At 38.6% G+C, this 24,492-nt stretch overlaps 1 protein-coding gene across 1 annotated transcript in view; it reads left to right on the top strand.

The window, feature by feature from the left end:
• Positions 1-2,920: 2,920 nt before the first annotated feature.
• LOC138356546 (DNA ligase 1-like) overlaps positions 2,921-24,492 on the top strand; it is a 28,521-nt gene continuing 6,949 nt past the window's right edge. The window contains exons 1-7 of the mRNA XM_069312738.1: positions 2,921-2,983; positions 4,626-4,772; positions 8,278-8,376; positions 9,908-10,045; positions 10,383-11,224; positions 12,976-13,114; positions 22,912-23,058. Of these exons, the coding sequence (XP_069168839.1) occupies positions 2,921-2,983; positions 4,626-4,772; positions 8,278-8,376; positions 9,908-10,045; positions 10,383-11,224; positions 12,976-13,114; positions 22,912-23,058 (1,575 nt within the window). The remainder of the gene's footprint in view (positions 2,984-4,625; positions 4,773-8,277; positions 8,377-9,907; positions 10,046-10,382; positions 11,225-12,975; positions 13,115-22,911; positions 23,059-24,492) is intronic.

The raw sequence follows: 24,492 nt of genomic DNA, 5'->3' as shown, positions 1-24,492 counted from the left end.
ATTATTGACTAGACGAGAGGTTTGTCTCATCCTAATCACACTCATTCCTTGATTTGGTGTAAATTCCTTACATAAATTTCAAAAGTACACAAGTTTGGGTATTATTATTATTAAAGGCAACGAGTTGAGATGGACATGATTGAAGTGTACAAATACAAAAATATAATAAGGTTTCATATGTATAAACACATAAGAATAATGGTAACTGCAAAAGGTCTGTGAGCCCATACGAGGCAGGTCTTATTGATAACCACCCAATTCCACACACACAGATTTGTTCATTTGATGCATCACGCTATTGTGATTTCTGTGTGTAATGAAGAAAGGGCGAAGAGGTAGAACAGCTAATTGACAGAGCCCGGATGCATGGTATAAAACCCTGGTTTGTGCAGAATCCGGGTGAGGGCAGATGAACTCCCGGTTGCAATTCTTTTGACCTTATCGTGGCCTAGTCGATTAAGGCAGCGTCTGGGATCCTATCAGACTTAGGTTCCAACGCTCATCATGGCCCTGTGTGTTCATTTGATGCATCACACTATTGTGATTTCTGTGTGAAATGTCCAATCCACGTTTGAAACAATCGATGGACCACACTTCCACCATGTTACGCAGTAATTGGTTCCACAAATCAACAAGCCTATTACCGAACCAAGTCTTTCCTCAATCTGAACTTATCTAGTTTATACCAGTTATATAGGGGGAACCTACTTCCCCCATGCCATGAGATATGTCAATGGGCCGTTCTCCCTCTTCCCTATGTAATGAAGCAAGGGCGAAGAGGGAGAAGGGCCTATTGACATAGCTCGAGTGCATGGGGGGAGTTGTGTAAAACCCTGGTTTGTGTCTCGGAGAGACTGCGGGATCCAGTAAGTTCAGTACAACTTCGGTTTCAACTCCCTTTGACCATGTCGTAGCTCAGTCGATTAAGGCAGCGTCTGGGATGCTCTCGGACGCAGGTTCGAATCGTTGTCACGGCCCTTCTGGATTTGTTTAATTATAGGGTTATTTTTGCAGAAACCACGCAGTTTAAATAAGAGATTTTGTCTGAACATGGTCAGACATTCGTTCACATATACAGTGGATTTACTAGTGACTGCAGATTTGATAAGGTCAGACTTGCGGGAGCAGCTATCTAGTTTCACTGGAATTCTCTTGTTATTCTCTACCAGGTGATTTGTTACCCACTCTATAAGTAGATTTAAAGTCACTAGTTTTGATTGAGTATTTAATCTTATTCTGCAATTCATGGATCACGATGGCAGCACAGTCTTCTCCATCACATTCTTGGGGAAAATCACGTGAAGAGATAACGACGGAATCAAGGAGTTTATGCTGGTCTGATTCGTCTTGGGTAATAGTGTGTTGCTGTTGAAGGTGGTTTGAAAAAAGATGGTTGTCAAACTGTTGCAGCATGGCTTCCTGTTGTCTAGTGGTTTCTGCTGGTTTAAAGTCAATAACTGTGGTCTTGAGAGAGCTTAATTCTTGTTGGAGGAAGTCGACTCTGGCAGACAGATCTTGATTAATCTTGAGCATTGCTGAAGCTTCACTTCGCATGTTAATTATTAAGTCCGATTGCTCTTGGATTACTGATAGTTGGTCCCTCCCCGAGGAAGGGACAGCTGGACTAACCTTGATGCTAACGTGGCAAGTTCATTTATTCCTAATCGGTGCGCTATCTGCCTTAGTGACCTTACCGGCCTTGGATCTGTTATTCGTTGTAGCAAGATAAATGTAGGCAGGCACAATAGTGAAGACTCGTTGATGTGGCAGCAGAGAACATCGGGTGCAGCTTCCTCCAGGGAACAACACTAGTGAGGTCGAAATGAGATTTTGAGGATTGGTATGGAAGTTTGTTTCAATCACATTTGGGTCACTGTGTACTTAGCTGCCCTCGGGAAAAGCTACGTCGTTTGAGGGTTGCAGAGAGGCCAGGGACAGCAGATAAAATTGGAGAGACGGCGGAGCAGTCGAGCGTTGGAGTTTTTTTTAGCCAAAACATATCTTTATATGTTTTGATCTTTAACATATAAACATCTTTGATCTTGGTAGATTTTTAGATCTTGGAAATCTTGGTAGATTTTTGATCTTGGTAGATCTTTAGAACCAAGATCTACCTACACCCCATCTTCGCTCTCCAGCTACTTACTGGCAGAGGGCCTCAGCAACACGCTGACAGGGGTCCCAAACAAACTCATATAAGGGCAGTTAACCCCTGGCAGAAGCCGCTAGCAGTACTTCACACTAGGCATATCATACCTGTAACCCTTAATAGCCAATCCCGGGGTCTATCGATCTTCACCAACACTGCCTATCCAAGCAGCTAACACACTGTTTCGATCGACGGCGGCTACTTAGTCTTCTTCCAGAGCCACGCTAAGGGTTCGTGGACTGCCCAAGGTAAACTGCCTTCCTCAGTATAACTGCCTCCAAACATCACTTCTGTGGACATAAAAACATCATTAATTAGATGGACAGGACACTGGGGAAACCACGAGATAACACTCGTTCACCAGGGAGTTGACATTATGCTCTGTAACCACAACCTAGATGGCATTGAGCGTGACATGGCACCCACCAGAGGTCATCCATAACGACGTCTCTTTCTAGCTAAGGTAGGAAACTGGAGCCATTCATCATTGTCATGCCACCACCGACCGATGGCGCCTAAAACGCAACTACATACTAAAATAAAGGTATCGATACATTAACAATTTCCCTACCGATTTCTGTATCATCGGAAAATTTGCAAATGTTGCTACTCGAACCTGAATCTAAATCATTTATAAACAACAGAGCTCCCAGGGAAGAGCCACAGGCACTCTACTTACAACATTTCCCACTCTGATTAACCCCATTTATACTATCTGTTTCATCTGGTATAGCTATGCCCTAATCCAACTTAACATAGCACCCTAATACCATGAGCCTCTATCTTTTAATCAATCTTCCATGTGGCTGTATCAAAAGCTTTGCTAATGTCAAGGTACACAACATCATAATCCTTACTATTATCAGCTGCCTCAACTATGCTGGAATAAAATTATACCAGATTTGGTAAATATGAGCAGCCATTTGTAAAACTATGTTGAGACTCATTTATTAATTTATGTTTTTTCAAGATGAAGACGAATTGTATTTGCAATTATTGATTCAAGTAATTTTCCCACGTTAGGCTAATTGACCGATAGTTTGACGCAAGTGATCTATCTCCTTTCTTAAAAATTGGTACCACATTAGCAACCTTCCATGATTCTAGCATTCTGCCTATTTATTTAATAGGCTATATTTAATAAATCAATAGCCTAAGTATTGATTTATTAAATATGGTAGCCAGTGGCTCGCAAAGCTACTCTTATCATTCTTTAAGCATCCTGACAAACACTTCATTCGGCCCTGAAGATTTGTTTTGTTTGAGTTTTACTATTTGTTTAATAATATCGTCCTTGGTAACTGTTAGATTAGTCAACCTGTCCTCGTCCCCACCCACTTAGCCTTGTTTGGCTGAAGGCATAGAATTAGGTTATTCTTTAGTAAATACGAGATAAAATATTTATTAAAAATACTACTCTTGTCATTATCCATTCTTGGTCATTATCCATTAGCTTACCTGTCTCAGTTTTTAATGAACCTATCCTTTTGCTAATATTTGTTCAATATAACTGAAAATCCCTTTAGGATTGCTTGCCCTGCTATACAAACTTCATAGTATCTTTTTTGGCCTCCTTATCTCTTTTGTAATATTTAATATTTTTAATATAATATTAATCAGTCTCCGTGGTGTAGTTGTAAGACACTCGCCTGGCGTTCCGCAAGCGCTTTGTCACGGGTTCGTATCCTGGCCGGGGAGGATTTACTGGGCGCAAATCCGTAATCCTGTATTATTATTAAAAGCGAGGAGTTGGGGTTGACATGATTGAAGTGTACAAGTAGAAAAAATGAAAATACGGTTTAATATGTATAAACACATAGGAGTAAAGGTAACTGCCGAATGCCTATGGGCCCATACGAGGCAGGTCTAATTTATAACCACCCAATCCCACTCATATATATGTCCTACCCACGCTTGAAACAATCGAGGGACCCCACCTCCACCATGTTTCACGGTAATTGGTTCCACAAATCAACAACCTTGTTACCACACCAATATTTTACCATGCCCCCTAAATCTAAACTTAACCAATTTATACCCATTGTTTCGTGTTCTGTCTTTCGTTGATACTTTTAATACCCTATTAATATCCCCCCTTGTTATGACCATTCTTCCACTTGTAAACCTTTATCATGTCACCCCTAACTCTTCGCCATACTGATAAATACATAATATATATAATAGGATATATAGGATAAGGATATCCAATATAGGTTATAAATTGGATAAATTAAGATTTAGCGAAGACCTGGGTAAATACTGGTTGTATTTACCTTTTACATTTACCCAGGGATGTGGATTTGTGGTACAAATTTTCGGGTAATATAGTAGGCGTAGGATCTGTTGGTTGTCTCAAGCGTAGGTTAGACATATGAATGAGTTTTGGTGGATGTAAATAGGAGCCACATATTAGCCAGTTTAATTGATTTTTATGTCCTTACTTAAACCACGCACACTATCATTTATATTATTTCAGGCAGCAATCAGTGGGTTTCGTGCAACGTCCTCCAGGCCAAACAAGGTAGAAAGACCAGCTCCTAAACCGGAAGCAATCCAAGCTGTGTTGTCCAGGAAAGAAGAGTTGAAGCAGAAGGAGAATGAAGAAGCTCGGCTTAAGAAAGAGGTAGGTTTATTTAAGGATTTTAATATGCTGTAAATTCACAAATTTTCACGTGATTTTCTTTCCTGAACAGATAACAATGAACCAGTGCTGTAAAGAGTTAGGCAATACTAATCCTATTGTTGTAGCGTATTTTGATCCCCGTTCTTGTTTAAGCCGATTAAATAGGCATTATTAAAAAATAAAATATATTGATTTTTTATCTCTTTTTGTACTAGACAAAATTTATGTATCTGAAATTTATGATTGAAGTTAGAATGTGGCAGACAATTAATTTCCATGACAAAATAGCGCCTATTTATCATTCCTGTAAGGGGCTGGGCAGCTCTCGGGATTCGTAGTTCCAAGGTTCTGGGTTCGATCCCCAGTGGAGGTGGAAAGAAATGGGCAGAATTTCTTTCACCCTGATGCCTATGTGTACCTAGTAGTAAATAGATACCTGGGAGTTAGACAGCTGCTACGGGCTGCTTCCTGGGGTTGCTTCCAAGAAGTTACACTTCCTGGGGATGTGTAACAAGGAGGCCTTGTCAAGGACCGAGCCGCGGGAGCGCTAGGCCCCGAAATCATTTCAAGATTACCTAACATAATTACTGAATACACTGATGGCTTCCTCATGATGCCTCTACTCTTGTTTTTCCTGTGGCATGCTGTGGTCTCTCTAACTCTTTTACTCCTACTAATGTTCATATAATATAATTTTATCTATTGTTCTTCGTGTTCACCTTACATATTTGAGCTCAAAGTTGACTTGTTACACCGTGTTCTTGTGCTGGAAAAAGTTAGTCAGGAGGAGGAGCAGGGCGACACTTGCCTCTCTTCTTTATTTCAAGTATTGCTTTCAGGTTTTAAAGTGAATTGGAATATCTATATAAATAAAATTGAAAATGTTCATTTGTTCAAAATCGGTAAACTCCCAAACTTCTTCACCGATTGCTTTGAAATTTTGACACAACGTTCCATTCGCATAGAGCGTGTTTTTATATACCTACTATATAGATATCATGTCTGTGACAGGTAAACAGTTTTTTTTTAAACTGCGTTTTTCATGTGAGGGAAATCTCCGAAACCTCTTTACCGATTGCTTTGAAATTTTGAAACAATGTTCCATTCGAATACGGACGTATTTTTATATATCTACTATATAGATTCCTCTCACGTGACAGGTAAAAACAAGTTTTTATGGGAAAAACAGTGCCATTTGTTGCACGTAGAAGCAGTACATGCTATACTAAATATACTGCGATTCCATATCATTGTTTCCGATTTCGTTGATGCATTGAATTTTCATAGATTTCGATTTATAATCATTTTGATTTAATTATTTTGTGTGACATTGCGTTGGAATTGGGCTGTGATGTTATCTTACCGTTCATTTTGTGAATATAATTTATTTGTTTATTTTTTCATTGTTTTACATTTCGTTTTCTTAACTGTTTTTCTTATTTTTCAGTGATAATGATACCATCATATCATTTGATGTTCCCATTTTTCTGATGGGAACATCAGATCATTTGGGAACGCATCAGACTAGGGAATGGGGATTGGTGGGAAGGATGAGGGGACGGGAGAGTGGTGGTTTACTTGTCCTCCCCAGTTTAGAATGGTGGGTAGGACAAGGAGAGTGGGGGATGGTGACGAAGACGAGGGGACAGGGAAGGGAATGATGGGAGGAAGAGGGAACAGGGGAGAGAGGGGAGTGGAAAATGATTGTTAGGATGAGGGAATAGGGAAGGGGGGTGGAGGACAGGGGGACAGGGAGAGGGTGTCAGCTAGTTCTTTAAATACTTTGTTTTTAAAGGAAGTTCCCAGTACATGTATACTTTAGGCTTGCGTTGAGGTCCCCTCAAGGTCAAACTACTGACCTTCACCAGCATACAATCCGCAATGCCTAACTCCTAGGTAACTATTAATTGCAAGGTGAACAGCGGCATTAAGTGAAAGGAAAATTTCGCAACCACTTCTGTTCAGCCTGGGAATCGAACCCGGGATCTCCAATTGTCAAGGGCAAAACCATATCTTCTCTGCCTGTTATACAACCTGGCCTCTCCAGTACTACATTGCATTTTGACTTATAAATCTCTAAAGGTCAAAAACTGATGTACCAAATATAGCCGCGGCTCACATAATTGACGTTATGTCCCGTTTTCTGTTCGTGGGTCCGCAGTTAGGTTAGGTTCGGACAGTTTAGTACATGTATTTAGTGACGCTGTTGAAGCCGGGCTGTGTTATGAGCTGTAGCGAGTCTCCTCATTTATTTATTTATTTTGTGAGAGTACATAACAGATTATTATAAGTAGGTACATTGTAGCAAAACATGTATGTTGTGTTGAACATAATAACTACGATATAAGGTGATGGCAGTGATTACAGTGATGAAGTTGCATGTCTTTACTACTAATATTGGGGAAGTTGGCAGCACAAGATGCAGTGCGAATTTGAAGCACAAGAGTGGAAACTATGAGCTTGAAATTAGCTATTTTTTGGTTTTACTTCTGAGTAAATCATAGGTTGGACAGCTTTGTAATTATTTAGGGAGGGAATTCCATAGACAATTTATTTGCATAGTTTTTTACACAGATTGTTTGACTCTGGGGCTATCACAGAGATACTTAATTCTGGTGAGGTGCACATGGGTTCTATTACGTCTGTCAATGAAGAGTTTCATATAAGGATTTAGGATAAGGGCTTTGTACATGTAAAAAGCACAAGAGAATGGGTGGAGTGAGTGTATGTTTAGCATGTTTAAGGACTTAAACAGAGGGGTTTAAAACTCTTGAAGGGTTTGTGTTTGAAAACCGATTGTTATTATTCGGATTGTTGTTGAGTGATGTTGGGATTGATGTAATTTGCAGTGGGTGAACCCAATGCACCTTATGTAAGATTAGCGAGTAGTATAATGAGAGGAGAGCAGAGTGGGGAACATAATATCTGATTTTGTCGAATATACTAACAGTTTTATTTTTTTTTTATTTTACTTTTTAGCTGTGTTGAATGTGTGCTGTAATTCTTTCTTGTCAATGTAGGGCAGGGACCTTTTATATCATATCTGGAGTTGAATTGCCAAATGAGGCATTTTATTGCAAAATGAACTTTTTATTGCAAAATTTATTTATTTTATTTATATTGCCAAATGAAGTTTTTATTGATAACTTCAAATCTGTTTGACGACGTATTTCGCTTAATGATTTAAGATGAGTAAAGATTCACACTGCATCATAAACGAGAAAGTCACACTGTTCAGGACTACAGGGACCAGCTCAAAAAGATTTGTTTAACGCAAACATATTATGTTGTTTAACCAACAATTGTTTTATTTTTATACGTATGTCACATGGAACATTTTATTTCACAATACTTGTTCAGCAATGTTTGAGCGTCTTTCCCATGGAGCTGGTTGTGAAGTTGTTATAGTTGTCATTATGCTAAACTTAGCAACTATAACAACTCCACAACCTATTGTTTAGTGTTTGAATTCAAAACATTTGACACAGAAAACTTGACATTTCAGAATTTGCTGGCGCTGAGAGCACAAGCCAGGAAGTGTAATAAGCAAGTTAAGGCCATAATCAACAAGGGGGCTTCCAAGTTTGTTGTAGATGAGGCTAAGGTAAGCTTGCACAGAGAATATTGATTATTTGGTGTTATTAGAAATATTAATGAAACTACTGTCTAGTAGTTTAATGGTTTTCATTTTCTTATACCTGAATTAGTGTTATTATTTTTTAAATCAAATATTGAAGTGGTATTACCAGTTTAATTCTAGTATTCTGAGGACCAATACGTACTGACGCGAGACTCTTCTTTCAATTATAAAGCACGGTTTCTCGATTGTTCTTTCTATAGGATCACTATAGGCGGGGTTCTGTGGAGGGACATTTGTCAAATGAAATAACAAACCAATATGATAAATCGAAGTTAAATTGCAATATCAGCTGTACAGATAATCTAATAAAAAAATTCAATGTTAAAAAATATTTTAAAGTAAATCAGTTTAGTTTGAATTAATGATAAGAATTTCATAAAATAAAAAATAAAAACAGTTTTTACTGTTAATAAATATGCATAAAAAATCGTGCTTAGCTTTAAAAAGAATACTAGAACTAAGACCATCCAGCACAGTAGGGAGTCCCTATACCTGCTGCGTGTCCCATCCAGCACAGTGGGGAGTCCCTATACCAGCTGCGTGTCCCATCCAGCACAGTGGGGAGTCCCTATACCAGCTGCGTGTCCCATCCAACACAGTGGGGAGTCCCTATACCAGCTGGGTGTCCCATCCAGCACAGTGGGGAGTCCCTATACCAGCTGGGTGTCCCATCCAACACAGTAGGGAGTCCCTATACCAGCTGCGTGTCCCATCCAGCACAGTGGGGAGTCCCTATACCAGCTGCGTGTCCCATCCAACACAGTGGGGAGTCCCTATACCAGCTGCGTGTCCCATCCAACACAGTAGGGAGTCCCTATACCAGCTGGGTGTCCCATCCAGCACAGTGGGGAGTCCCTATACCAGCTGCGTGTCCCATCCAGCACAGTGGGGAGTCCCTATACAAGCTGGGTGTCCCATCCAGCACAGTGGGGAGTCCCTATACCAGCTGCGTGACCCATACAGCCTCAGTGGGGAGTCTCTATACCAGCTGCGTGTCCCATACAGCCACAGTGGGGAGTCCCTATACCAGCTGGGTGTCCCATGCAGCCACAGTGGGGAGTCCCTATACCAGCTGGGTGTCCCACCAAGAACAGTGGGGAGTCCCTATACCAGCTGCGTGTCCCATCCAACACAGTGGGGAGTCCCTCTACCAGCTGCGTGTCCCATGCAGCCACAGTGGGGAGTCCCTATACCAGCTGGGTGTCCCCATCCAGCAAAGTGGGGAGTCCCTATACCAGCAACGTGACCCATACAGGCTCAGTGGGGAGTCCCTATACCAGCTGGGTGTCCCATTCAGCCACAGACGAGAAAGGGTCTCTGGGACATCAAACATGTCCCCATAGAACATAGTAACATAGGAATTAGGGAACTGTAGAATGCCTATTGACGAATGCGAGTCAATTCACAATAAAAATGTTCTGATTCAATTATTTGATATTGCTGCTCTTGTTGTAGTGTATTACAAGATGTAATGATCGCTGTATTGTCGTTGCAGAACATAACAACTGTCAAAGGAGAGGAGCAGTATGACATGAATGATTTTGGATATGAATCTACTAATAATCAGCACATTTTCAGCAAGCTGGTTAATCAATATGCAAGCAATGCTAATTGCAGTGCAGCAGATATCAAGGTGAGTGAAATCTCGTTTTTTATGAGTATTATGAAGTTCAGTTGTCTTATTATACTCTGCTATATCCTTGTACAGGTCAGACATGTGTCGGTAAATGTCACATATCAGACATGTGTCTGTAAGTAACACAGGTCAGTCAGGTGTCTGTAAGTGACACAGGTCAAACATGTGTCTGTAAGTGACACAGGTCAGACATGTCTGTGGCGCTTGCGAGTTAGGTAGGAGGACAGGTTGGGCTGAGACATTTTGATTCCATATTTTCTTTTTACAAAACATAAAAATATTGGTATTTTATTATGTATTTTTATAATAATAAAATTACTGTATGTTATTACAGAGCGGAATTACTAACACAGTGAAGACTCAACTGGAAGATAAATCAACTTCTGGAAAATTAAAACGTAAATACAGTAGAGAGAGGGAAAACAAGGGTTATGATAAGAACCCCAAAAAGCTCAAGGTGACGCCTAGACCGGACGCACCACCACCAGTGAGTTTTAAAGAGCTTCTTGTAATTGCTCGCAAGAAGCAGTCACTGCCTCTTGCAAACTTGAAGGATGGAAAAAAAGAGAAAGACAAAGGCATATCACAGAAATACTTTGGTCGGCCTCTGACTGCCATAGAGAAACTAAAGCTGGAAGACGAGAGAAGACGTAAGCTAAAATGGTTGGGAAAATTGCCACAAGACAAAACCGGAGTTGAAAAGCCCCAGAAAAAGGAACAAAAGGCTGATGTAAAAGATTCACCAAAACTGAGTAAGAATGGTGAGATTATAAAGAAACAAGAAAATACTGCCAAATTAAACCAAGCTCTCGAGGAGCCCAAACAAGAATCTAAAGTATCGGACAGAATGAAGTTATTTGCTACTGCGGGACATTGGCCTCGGGATCATCCTCAAATCAAAGGAATCAAACCTGTGCAAAATTCCAGACCTGCGCCTTCAGAACCTCAAACTTCTATTGGTAAAGATATGAAACCTCAGAAGCCTAGATATATGCAAACAAAAGACATGAAACCATTAAGACCACAGAAGATTCCACATCCCAAACTGCGCATTGCCAGTGATTCAGAAGAGGAGGAAGACTCTGATATGGATGATTTCATTGACGATGGAGATCAAGGGATAGATTTCTCGAGGGAAATCAGAAACCTATTTGGCTATGATAAGAGAAAGTATCGGTGAGTATTGTATTTTGTTTGAGTATTTTTCCTTTTGTGTACATATGTGCAAAAGCGTTAACTAAATGGTCACAGGATGGGAGCCACAGTACTGGTTTCCTGCCTTATCTATAACCTTATTATACGTTGCTTTGATATTCCAGATGTTTTAAACATACACTACTTTCTTATTTAACAGACATTTATGCATATACTGTATTGCGTATTTGTTTGAATGCTTGAAATTATTGCCTCTTGTTCTCGATGCTACAGATGTAAACACATGCTTAAACACATTTCCTCGTAAATTCTATTGCAAGTTTGTTCATGAGGATTCTTTCACCACTTTCTCTTGTTTAATAGTTTCGACAAATCTTTTTCTTTGATTAAAAATATATACAATTTTTTCCCATATCTCTTTTTTGTCTCATATAATAGTGTATTAATTTTACAAAAATACTGTAGTGTGTGTAGAATTTTGAACTTTTAAACTTAACTTTCTCTTCCTAGGGTTTTCTCCGTGACAATTGCCTCTCATAAAATTGCATAAAACGCAGATAACTGACACTGATCAGAAAGAGACACGAATGTTGAGTTTTTACCATTGTATGTAAAAAAGGAATCTGCCATACTTATTTTCTCTTTGTTTAATTTAAAGATTTATTGAATTAAGATTTTCAGTTTCCATCTACCGTAATATGAAGCTAACCTACTGTACATTTAGTGAGTCTATTAGTTATCATTTACGCACATATTTCTATATGCATTCTTAACTATGTCATCTAGAGCTGGTTTGTTTTAGGTTTAACTACTTGGAACGAAATGTACATGTAACACGGGTTGAAGTGAGCCCTAATTGAGTTCGGTTATTGACAGTAATTTTGTTACATTGATATTTGGGTCAAAGTTTCATATGAAGGTATAGTTTTCTTCTTTTCGCACTTTTGTTTTAACAACATTATCTTGGTACATTATGTGATTTGTACATTATCTTGGCAGTGGATATAGATGCACAGTGTTCACTAGTGTGTCCCATTCTTCAATTTTTTTTAACCATTGAAGTCGCATTATATGTGAATTTTGCATTTAATGCAGCTGCTCAAGTTGGTTGAATGTTGAGTTTGATGCGCAGTGCTTGAGTTGCTTCACATTCTAATACGTAATGTAAAAGTAGCATTTCTGCATCGTTTCCACAGATATGACACCCTCTAACAATTGGGTTTGTTACCTTCCAGCAGCACTTATAGACAAGTCTAAGTCTGTATGGCTAATGCAATTTCTCTGGATAGCTTTTTACCAGGTTTGAAGAAGTAGTACCCCGTGGCATGTTAGTACCACATTGAAATGTGTCCGCTTTTCGCTACTTTGGCTCTGTGGCGACTTTTGATATTTGGGAGTTCTTTCTTTTTGATTTGCTTTTTAATCTATGAGAAACTTAGAGGTATTTTTACCTGTACAACAGTTAAAGCAGTAGCAGTTTTTACTAGTGAGTCTGCCTTTTACATAATCAACTATGCCAATGTAATTTGGTATATAATTTAGGGTGACTAACAGCCCTAGATTGTGTGCTTCTTTTCCTATTGTAAGATTTCAGTGATGAGTTTTATATTATCTTTGTGCTGGCTGGATAACAATGCTCGAAGTAAAGATTTAGATTCGGTATGAATGATGACCTCTTGTAAATTGTTCGAATCCTTAAGGGGTCAAGAGATTTCAGCTGCATACTTAAGAATAATTGTTTGGAGATGTGACTTATATAATGTGTTTTTCAGGGATGAAGTTGATGACTGCGGTGATATGGAGGCATCTTTCTCTCAGGTGCAAAAAGAAGAGAGAATATCTGCCAAAATTGGACTTAAAGAAGATCTTGAGGATATTCGACGAGAAGAAGAAGAGAGGAAGAGGAAGATTGTGAGAAAGAAGCACTTAAAACCATCTAAGAAATGTTAAACGTTAAAAAAAGTTATGATTTGAGTACACAAGATACCAGGTGTGTAATTGTTTATTGTAAATGCCACCACAATTCACACCCCATTCATTCACCAACATTCCCACCCAATTCACTCACCACCCTTCTCGCCCCATTCACTCACCAACATTCCCACCCCGTTCACTCACCACCCTTCTCGCCTCATTCACTCACCACCCTTCTTGCCCCATTCACACACCACCCTTCTCGCCCCATTCACTCACCACCCTTCTTGATCCATTCACTCACCACCCTTTTCGCCCCATTCACTCACCAGTCTTCTTGCCTCATTCACTCGTTAGCCTCACCCTCTTTAAGAGGCCTGGTCGACGATTTAGCCGCGTTGAAGCTAAGTCCCGGAAACACCTCAAGGTAACCATTTTCGCCCCATTCACTAGCCACCTTTTTTGCACTATTCAGTCCCCATACGTTTCCGCCATTTCTGTATTGAAGTTCTAATTTTATTATGTTACATGGGGCATATAACATATTTTGACAAAATGTTAGGTAATTTGACATGTTCTATATCTATCAATCCATTTATGTATGTTTGTGACAGTGTCAGACCACGGAGGAAGAACTGAAACAGGAGCAAAATTTATGGAAATTCAATTCTTCCTCCGTGGTCTGACATTCACATTTTTCATCACGTGTTAATTTTCGTGACTTACACACATGTATGTATGTTAGTATGTACGTATGTATGTATGTATCTATGAATGAATCTATCTATCTATGATTCTATCAATCCATCTATATATCTATCTACCCATCTATATCATAACTAGCCGCCATAACAGCAATATGTGGCCTAGTAAGCAAGACCTCACATAGACAGCGACTTTGCTTGGCATTTCAAGAAATGTCTTTCAAAGCTGTTTATTAATATTTTGACATCTTGTTTTTAGCTTAGAAATATTTTACGTGGGTTAGGCGGTATTGAGAAATGTTCAGCATATTTAAGATTAGCTTATAATTTAACTTTGACTCAAATCATAAAAATACCATCCATATATATTTAAATTAAAATTATCACTGCACATTATAATTTCTGATAGAAAAAACTTTTGAAAAGTTTAATATTTCATAATTTTTTTTATGCAACTCTGTCTATTAGGTGCTACATGTAAACATTTATTGTGTTTCACTCCCGCCCCTCTCACCCCGTCCCTTTATGGAGGGGCAATCAGGGCGAGGAAGAAAGGCATCTATAGGAAATGGAAACTGCATTTTAAATTCTATTTTAATTTTCATTTGTCCACGTTTTAAATGTTTTTCTTTAACTGCCATCCCCTGCCTGGAGAAGTGTGAAAAACGTCACCTGTCATAGTAGCTGGAGAGAAATGCTGTAGTGTACAGATTATATCAATAAAAGAATGTCTAAAAAGTACATAGCTGCCAATTTTATGTAATAATCCTTGAATATTATGCTGTGAAAAACATGATAATATATGTGGCACTTCTGCGTCACCAAATGTGAACATGAACAAGCACCTGTTGAACAAGAGCTTGTTCAACAGGTGTTGAACAAAGCAACAACAAAGTTCTTTTGAACTTTGGTATTTACCGCTTTTTATGACTAAACTATCAATAGAAGGCTTCCTACCACGAGAACTGCAAGTGAGATGTGTATATAATGTGTAAATTTAAAAAAATATATTTATATTCAGCTGTAAAGAAAGGCACTTGAACAAATCCACAAGGGCATTGACGAGGATTCGAACCTGCATCTGGGAGCATCCCAGACACTGCCTTAATCGACTGAGCTAGCTCTCAGACTGAGCTTACTCCCCTACGCAGGTTCGAATCCTCGTCACTGCCCTTGTGGATTTGTTCATTTGATACATCACTTTAGTGTGATCTCTGTGTGTAAAGGCACTTGCTTTCCAAGGGAGAAATTTCAAATCTAAGGAAATGAATTTTAGCCAAAGGAGGAATTAGGGAGGAATATTACTCAGGGAAGAAACTCCACACTGGGAAAGAATATACTCTATACACTAAATAGAACATAACGATGCCAACACAGAAGACACCGTTCAACATAACAGGACAATTACACTTGACTAATCATTGTATGTAGATAGCAGCTGCCTCGTATGGGCCAATAGGCCTTCTCCATTCTTATATTCTTATGTTCTTATGTATTCCCCCATGTTTTCACATTTATTGTTTTATCACCTGACCCAGTGCGGGTATAAAATCAACCAAACCTGAAAATTCCTTTCACTTGAGAATGAACCATGGAGGTTCGAAGCGTTGTGCAAATTGTATAAATAAGTGTAATACATTCTATTGTAATTCACTTCTTTTCTTCACCTTAAAATTACGAAAATAAGTTTTGGAGAACTCCTATTTCAGCTAAGCCCTGATGCTAAGAAAATAGTTAGAGGGATAGAAGCCCTAAACCAGAAAATAGTAAATACAGAATATGCGGTCATATTCAATGAGACATATACACTAAATATGTATGAAATGAAAACCAATGTACACAACAAATCCGGAAAACTTCTCTTCTTGGATTGCTCAGCTATTTAACTTGGAAACCAATTCTTTGCTATTTTTTACACTCAATACTAGACAACAGGCAGTAAAATAGTATTTATACAAAGTACAATTACAACTGGTGTAGAATTTTGTTACTCAATCAGTAAACACACAAAGAACCAAGAGGTAACATAAGGCACGCCAGCCACAGTAACCTCACTATTTATGGTAAATGTCACTATTGAGGGTAAATGTATTTGTTGTTGCAGGGGGGAGGCAAATTTAAGTTATTTAAATTTTAGAATTTTCTTGAATATTTTAATAAAAAAGTAATCTAAAAATTCTCATGACCAGTCAGACCATTTCTTATGTTAAACCAAATATTAAGAGGTATACTGCACCCAAAGGAGATTTAAATAAACATTTTGTGGAGAAGTCAATCTCAGTCATGTAAAAAAAGTCAGGAGTCTTATACATCATACAATGATGTAATTAAAAGTAATAGGCAGAGTTAGTGGGGGACACAATGAAATTTGCGGAAGACGTATGTAGCGATAGTCCTTCACCGTAGCTGCTTCCTACGACACACGTTCCAGTCAGTGAGGTGCTGTCACAATGAGAGGTTGCGTTAGCTGGAGCTCCGATTGTAGTAATATTATTACACCAATAATAGAAGGAAAAGTGAAGGAACTGGTGAATCTAGTTGGAGCTCTGAGGACAGAGCTGGATTCACTACGGGAGGAGGTACGACAGCTGAAACAACATCAGGAAGAAACAAAGGAGGCGACCAGCATTAAAAAGACCTCGTCTTGGCAAATTGTAAAGGACAGGGGTCCTAAGAAGACCTTGGCAAAACCGACAGTAATAGCCTAAGGACTTCTAACGCATTTGATGTGTTAGTGGACGAGTGCTGTGGTGAACCTGTAGTTCAACGGGGAGGCAAAGACAAAGCAACGAGGATCATTGAAGCGCAGGTTCCTCAAAGAAAGGGAAAAGGGAGGAACAAAGCAAATTTTGGTTATGGGAGATTCCCAGGTGAGGTATTTAGACAGAACGTTTTGTGCCAGAGATAAGGGGAACAGGTTAAGGGTTTGCTATCCGGGAGCTGGTATTGGTGATATTGTTGGAAACATGAAAGATATTATGACGGGAAATTGGAACAAACCCATTATTTGTATTAGTGCAGGGGGTAATGATGTTAAAGAGAAGGGCCTCAAAATAACAATTCACTTAGGGTATATTACACTAACAGAAGAAGTATAAGAAATAAAATAAACGAATTGAATGCTCTTATCTGAACAGACAAAAATATATTATCGAGCTTACAGAAACGTGGATGAATGTAGAAAATAGAGAACTATTAGCTATTTTTGGAAAGCAAAAAGAAACTATGAAGTTTGCATAGCAGAGCAAGCAAAGACAAATCCTGAAGGGTTTCTCCAGTTTTACCGGACAAAGATTAGGGAAAGGATAGGTCCATTAAAAACTGAGACAGATCAAATAACAGATAATGATGTAGAGAGTAGTATTTTTAATAAATATTTTATATCTGTATTTACTAAAGTGGAACTTAACAATATGTCTTCAGCCGATCCAGTATATGTGGGTGGGGACAGGGACAGGTTGACTAGTTTAAAAAGTCAACCATGTCATGGGTGACTTTAATTTTATTGGAATAAACTGGTTGAGCAAAACAGGGAATAGTGAAGCAGAGAATTTTCTAGAATTAATTGATGATTGCTTTCTTACGCCACACATTAAGGAACCAACGCGGGAAAATAATATTTTAGATTTAGTGTTAACTAACAGGGAAACACAAATTAATGACATCGAAATGTGGAGTGAGCTAGGGAACAGTGATCACAAAGAAATCAGATTTAGGACAGAATGGAATAGACCAGAGAAAATTCTGTTAAAGAGCCCGATTTTCGAAAAGCTTATTTTATTAGCCTAAGAAATTTTTTGGGTCAAATAGATTGGAAAGTCTTGGGTATGGGGTGTGGGCCAGTCTTGGAGCGAGACATGAACCCAGCGATAGGTGACGTAAAAGGGGATTTCGATGTGGATTTAATATATAACATAAGAACAAAGGCAACTGCAGAAGCCCTGTTGGCCCATACGAGGCAGCTCCTATTTATAACCACCCAATCCCACTCATATACATGTCCAACATGTTACGCGGCAATTGGTTCCGCAAATCAACAACCCTGTTACTGAACCAATATTTACCAAAGTCTTTCCTAAATCTAAACTTATCCAATTTATACCCATTGTTTCGTGTTCTGTCTTGTGTTGATACTTTTAATACCCTATTAATATCCCCTTTGTTATGTCCATTCACCCACTTGTAAACCTCTATCATGTCACCCCTAACTCTTCGCCTTTCCAGTGAATGCAACTTAAGCTTTGTTAATCTTTCTTCATATGAAAGATTTCTAATTTGGGGAATTAACTTAGTCATCCTACGCTGGACACGTTCAAGTGAATTTGTATCCATTCAATAATATGGCGACCAAAACTGAACTGCATAATCTAAATGGGGGCCTAACTAGAGCAAGATATAGCTTGAGAACCACACCAGGTGTCTTGTTACTAACGCAGCGATTAATAAATCCAAGTGTCCGATTTGCCTTATTACGAACATTTATGCATTGATCCTTTTGTTTTAAATTCTTACTAATCATAACTCCCAGATCCCTTTCGCAATTCGACTTCGCAATCTCAACACCATCTAGCTCGTATCATTACCTAACCTCAGAACTTTACATTTATCAGCATTAAACTGCATCTGCCAATCCTTCGACCATTTCAAAACCCTATCTAGATCAACTTGAAGTGATAGTGAGTCCTCCTCCGAATTAATTTCCCTACCGATTTTCGTATCATCGGCAAATTTGCAAATGTTGCTACTCAAACCTGAATCTAAATCATTTATATATATTATAAACAACAGAGGGCCCAGGACAGAGCCCTGAGGCACCCCACTTACAACATTTTCCCACTCTGACTTGACTCCATTTATACTAACTCTGTTTCCTTTGGTATAGCCATGCCCTAATCCAGCTTAATATAGCACCCCCAATACCATGAGACTTTATCTTTTGTAATCAGTCTTTCATGTGGCACTGTATCAAAAGCTTTGCTAAAGTCAAGTTACACAACATCACAATCCTTACCACTATCAACTGCCTCAACAATGCTAGAATAAAAAGATAACAAATTTGTTAAACATGAACGGCCATTTATAAAACCATGTTGCGACTCAATTATTAATTTATGTTTTTCAAGATGAAGACGAATTTTATTTGCTATTATAGATTCGAGTAACTTGCCCACAATAGACGTTAGGTTAATTGGTCGATAATTAGACGCAAGTGATCTATCTCCTTTCTTAAAAACTGGTATCAACTTTCCAAAACTCTGGCACTCTGCCTGACTCTATTGATATATTAAATATGGTAGACAATGGGTCACAAAGCTCCTCTTTGCATTCTTTAAGCACCCTGGCAAACACTTCATCCGGCCCTGGGGATTTGTTTGGTTTGAGTTTTACTATTTGTTTAAGAACATCCTCCCTGGTAACTGCTAAACTCGTCAACCTGTCCTCGTCCCCACCCACATAGACTTGTTCGGCTGAAGGCATATTGTTAAGTTCCTCTTTAGTAAATACAGATACAAAATATTTATTAAAAATACTACTCATCTCTTCATCACTATCTGTTATTTGACCTGTCTCAGTTTTTAATGGACCTATCCTTTCCCTAGTCTTAGTACGATATAACTGAAAAAACCCTTTAGGATTTGTCATTGCTTGCCCTGCTATGCGAAATTCATAGTTTCTTTTTGCTTTCCTTATCTCTTTTTTAACATTTCTAACCAGTTGTACGAATTCCTGTTCTAAAGTGACCTCCCCATTTTTAATCCTTTTGTACCAAGCTCTCTTTTTACCTATAAGGTTCTTCAAATTCTTTGTTATCCACTTTGGGTCATTAGTATTCTATTCAATTTGTATGGTATACTACGTTCCTGTGCTTTGTTTAGAATATTCTTAAATAAGTTATATATTGAATCCACATCGAAATCCCCATTTACGTCACCTATCGCTGGGTTCATGAATCGCTACAAGACCGGCCCCCATCCCATACCCAAGACTTTCCAATCAATTTGACCCAAAAAATTTCTAAGGCTATTAAAATCAGCTTTTCGAAAATCTGGCACTTTAACAGAATTTTCTCCTACAGGTCTATTCCATTCTATGCTAAATCTGATTTCTTTGTGATCACTGTTCCCTAGCTCACTCCCTATTTCGATGTCATTAGTTTGTGTTTCCCTGTTAGTTAACACTAAATCTAAAATATTATTTTCCCGTGTTGGTTCCTTAATGTGTTGCGTAAGAAAGCAATCGTCAATTAATTCTATAAAATCTTCTGCTTCACTATTCCCTGTTTTGTTCAACCAGTTTATTCCACTAAAATTAAAGTCACCCATGACGTAAATACTGTTAGATCTAGATGCCCTAGATATTTCATCCCATAGATGCTTTGCTTCCATTCTGCCTAAGTTTGGTGGCCTATATATAACTCCTATTATAATATTATTTGCTTTTTCGTATAATTCTATGCAAATAGTTTCTGTGTGTGGCTCAGTTTTGATTCCCTCTTTGAGACTACATTTCAAATTGTCCCTAACATATATGGCTACTCCCCCTCCTTGTCTAATATATCTATCTGTGTGAAATAGTTTAAATCCATTTATTTGATATTCAGCTAATAGTTCTCTATTTTCTACATTCATCCACGTTTCGGTAAGTGCAATAATATCTATTTTTTCTGTGCAGACAAGAGCATTTAATTCGTTCATTTTATTTCTTAGACTTCTACTGTTAGTGTAATATACCCTAAGTGAATTGCAATTTTGAGGCCCTTCTCTTTCCCTGATCATTTTACCAATTCCTTTCTCCCACAAACACGTACTTTTATTATCTCCTTCCTCCAAATCAATTCCCATACCTCTATCTACTAACACTTTACATCCAAACAAACACCTGTAACCACTTCTTTCAACGAGTTCACAACAGCAACAACCCCAGCTCTCGATAGATGCACCGCATCACGAGCATACATTTCATTTCCTCCATAGAAGTGTTCCCAGTTGTCTATGAAAGATATTGCATTTGATTTGCAATATATTTCCAGCCGGCAGTTGACAACAAGTGCCCTTGACATCCATTCATTTCCCACTCCCTTTCTTGGAAGAATGCCACATATGATCGGGATTCCTCCCTTGCTCCTAACTAATTCAATGGCTGTCCTTAATCTCTGTATTAGTTCCTCACTCCTAACTCGTCCAACATCATTACCCCCTGCACTAATACAAATAATGGGTTTGTTTCCATTTCCTGTCATAATATCATTCATGTTTCCAACAATATCACCAATTCCAGCTCCCGGGTAGCAAACCCTTAATCTGTTCCCCCTATCTCTGGCACAAAACGTTCTGTCTAAATACCCCACCTGGGAATCTCCCACAACCAAAATTCGCTTCGATTCTCCCTTTTCCTTTCGAGCAGTTTGAGGGACCTGCGCTTTAATGCTCCTCGTTAATTTGTCTTTGCCACCTCGTTGAACAACAGGTTCAACACAGCACTCGTCCTCTAATACGTCAAATGCATTAAAAGTCCTTAGGTGTAGGCTTTTTGTTTTCGGTTTTGCCAAGGTCTTCTTAAGACCCCTGTCTTTCACAACTTGCCAAGACGAGGACTTCTTAATACTGGTCCCGTCAGTCCTTCTTAATGAGGTCCCGTCAACACTGGCCTCCTCCTTCGTTTCCTCCCGAAGTCCCAGCCGTCGCACCTCCTCCCGCAGGGAATCCATCTCTGCTCTCAGAGCTCCAACCAGACTCACCAAATCCCTCACTAATCCTTCCATTATTGCAATAATAATGTTATTAGAATCGGAGCTCCAGCTAGCACAACCTCTCACTGTGACTGACTTTAAGCATCCTGACAAACGCTTCATTCGGCCCTGAAGATTTGTTTTGTTTAAGTTTTACTATTTGTTTAATAATATCGTCCTTGGTAACTGTTAGACTAGTCAACCTGTCCTCGACCCCACCCACTTAGCCTTGTTCGGCTGAAGGCATAGAATTAAGTTATTCTTTAGTAAATACGAGATAAAATATTTATTAAAAATACTACTCATCTCTTGGTCATTATCCATTAGCTTACCTGTCTCAGTTTTTAATGAACCTATCCTTTTGCTAATATTTGTTCAATATAACTGAAAATCCCTTTAGGATTTGTCTTTGCTTGCCCTGCTATACAAACTTCATAGTATCTTTTTTGGCCTCCTTATCTCTTTCTTAATATTTAAGATTTTTAATATAATATTAATCAGTCTCCGTGGTGTAGTTGTAAGACACTCGCCTGGCGTTCCGCTAGCGCTTTGTCACGGGTTCGTATCCTGGCCGGGGAGGATTTACTGGGCGCAAATTCGTAATCCGGTATTATTATTAAAAGCGAGAAGTTGGGGTTGACATGATTGAAGTGTACAAGTACAAAAAATGAAAATACGGTTTAATATGTATAAACACATAGGAGTAAAGGTAACTGCCGAATGCCTATGGGCCCATACGAGACAGGTCTAATATATAACCACCCAATCCCACTCATATATATGTCCTACCCACGCTTGAAACAATCGATGGACCCCACCTCCACAATGTTTCACGGTAATTGGTTCCACAAATCAACAACCTTGTTACCACACCAATATTTTACCATGCCTCCTAAATCTAAACTTAACCAATTTATACCCATTGTTTCGTGTTCTGTCTTACGTTGATACTTTTAATACCCTATTAATATCCCCCCTTGTTATGACCATTCTTCCACTTGTAAACCTTTATCATGTCACCCCTAACTCTTCGCCATACTGATAAATACATAATATATATAATAGGATATATAGGATAAGGATATCCAATATAGGTTATAAATTGGATAAATTAAGATTTAGCGAAGACCTGGGTAAATAATGGTTGTATTTACCTTTTACATTTACCCAGGGATGTGGATTTGTGGTACAAATTTTCGGGTAATATAGTAGGCGTAGGATCTGTTGGTTGTCTCAAGCGTAGGTTAGACATATGAATGAGTTTTGGTGGATGTAAATAGGAGCCACATATTAGCCAGTTTAATTGATTTTTATGTCCTTACTTAATTAAACCAAGCACACTATCATTTATATTATTTCAGGCAGCAATCAGTGGGTTTCGTGCAACGTCCTCCAGGCCAAACAAGGTAGAAAGACCAGCTCCTAAACCGGAAGCAATCCAAGCTGTGTTGTCCAGGAAAGAAGAGTTGAAGCAGAAGGAGAATGAAGAAGCTCGGCTTAAGAAAGAGGTAGGTTTATTTAAGGATTTTAATATGCTGTAAATTCACAAATTTTCACGTGATTTTCTTTCCTGAACAGATAACAATGAACCAGTGCTGTAAAGAGTTAGGCAATACTAATCCTATTGTTGTAGCGTATTTTGATCCCCGTTCTTGTTTAAGCCGATTAATTAGGCATTATTAAAAAATAAAATATATTGATTTTTTATCTCTTTTTGTACTAGACAAAATTTATGTATCTGTGAAATTTATGATCGAAATAAGAATGTGGCAGACAATTAATTTCCATGACAAAATAGCGCCTATTTATCATTCCTGTAAGGGGCTGGGCAGCTCTCTGGATTCGTAGTTCCAAGGTTCTGGGTTCCGCCTCCCCAGTGGAGGCGGAAAGAAATGGGCAGAATTTATTTCACCCTGATGCCCCTGTATACCTAGCAGTAAATAGATACCTGGGAGTTAGACAGCTGCTACGGGCTGCTTCCAAGAAGCAATACTTCCTGGGGATGTGTAACAAGGAGGCCTTGTCAAGGACCGAGCCGCGGGAGCGCTAGGCCCCGAAATCATTTCAAGATTACCTAACATAATTACTGAATACACTGATGGCTTCCTCATGATGCCTCTACTCTTGTTTTTCCTGTGGCATGCTGTGGTCTCTCTAACTCTTTTACTCCTACTAATGTTCATATAATATAATTTTATCTATTGTTCTTCGTGTTCACCTTACATATTTGAGCTCAAAGTTGACTTGTTACACCGTGTTCTTGTGCTGGAAAAAGTTAGTCAGGAGGAGGAGCAGGGCGACACTTGCCTCTCTTCTTTATTTCAAGTATTGCTTTCAGGTTTTAAAGTGAATTGGAATATCTATATAAATAAAATTGAAAATGTTCATTTGTTCAAAATCGGTAAACTCCCAAACTTCTTCACCGATTGCTTTGAAATTTTGACACAACGTTCCATTCGCATAGAGCGTGTTTTTATATACCTACTATATAGATATCATGTCTGTGACAGGTAAACATTTTTTTTTTAAACTGCGTTTTTCATGTGAGAGAAATATCCGAAACCTCTTTACCGATTGCTTTGAAATTTTGAAACAATGTTCCATTCGAATACGGACGTATTTTTATATATCTACTATATAGATGCCTCTCACGTGACAGGTAAAAACAAGTTTTTAATTGGAAAAACAGTGCCATTTGTTGCACGTAGAAGCAGTACATGCTATACTAAATATACTGCGATTCCATATCATTGTTTCCGATTTCGTTGATGAATTGAATTTTCATAGATTTCGATTTATATTCATTTTGATTTAATTATTTTGTGTGACATTGCGTTGGAATTGGGCTGTGATGTTATCTTACCGTTCATTTTGTGAGTATAATTTATTTCTTTATTTTTTCATTGTTTTACATTTCGTTTTCTTAACTGTTTTTCTTATTT

Source organism: Procambarus clarkii, chromosome 73 (genome assembly GCF_040958095.1).
Source record: "Procambarus clarkii isolate CNS0578487 chromosome 73, FALCON_Pclarkii_2.0, whole genome shotgun sequence".
Classification (NCBI taxonomy): domain Eukaryota; kingdom Metazoa; phylum Arthropoda; class Malacostraca; order Decapoda; family Cambaridae; genus Procambarus; species Procambarus clarkii.
This window is presented reverse-complemented; position numbering and strand designations above follow the sequence as displayed.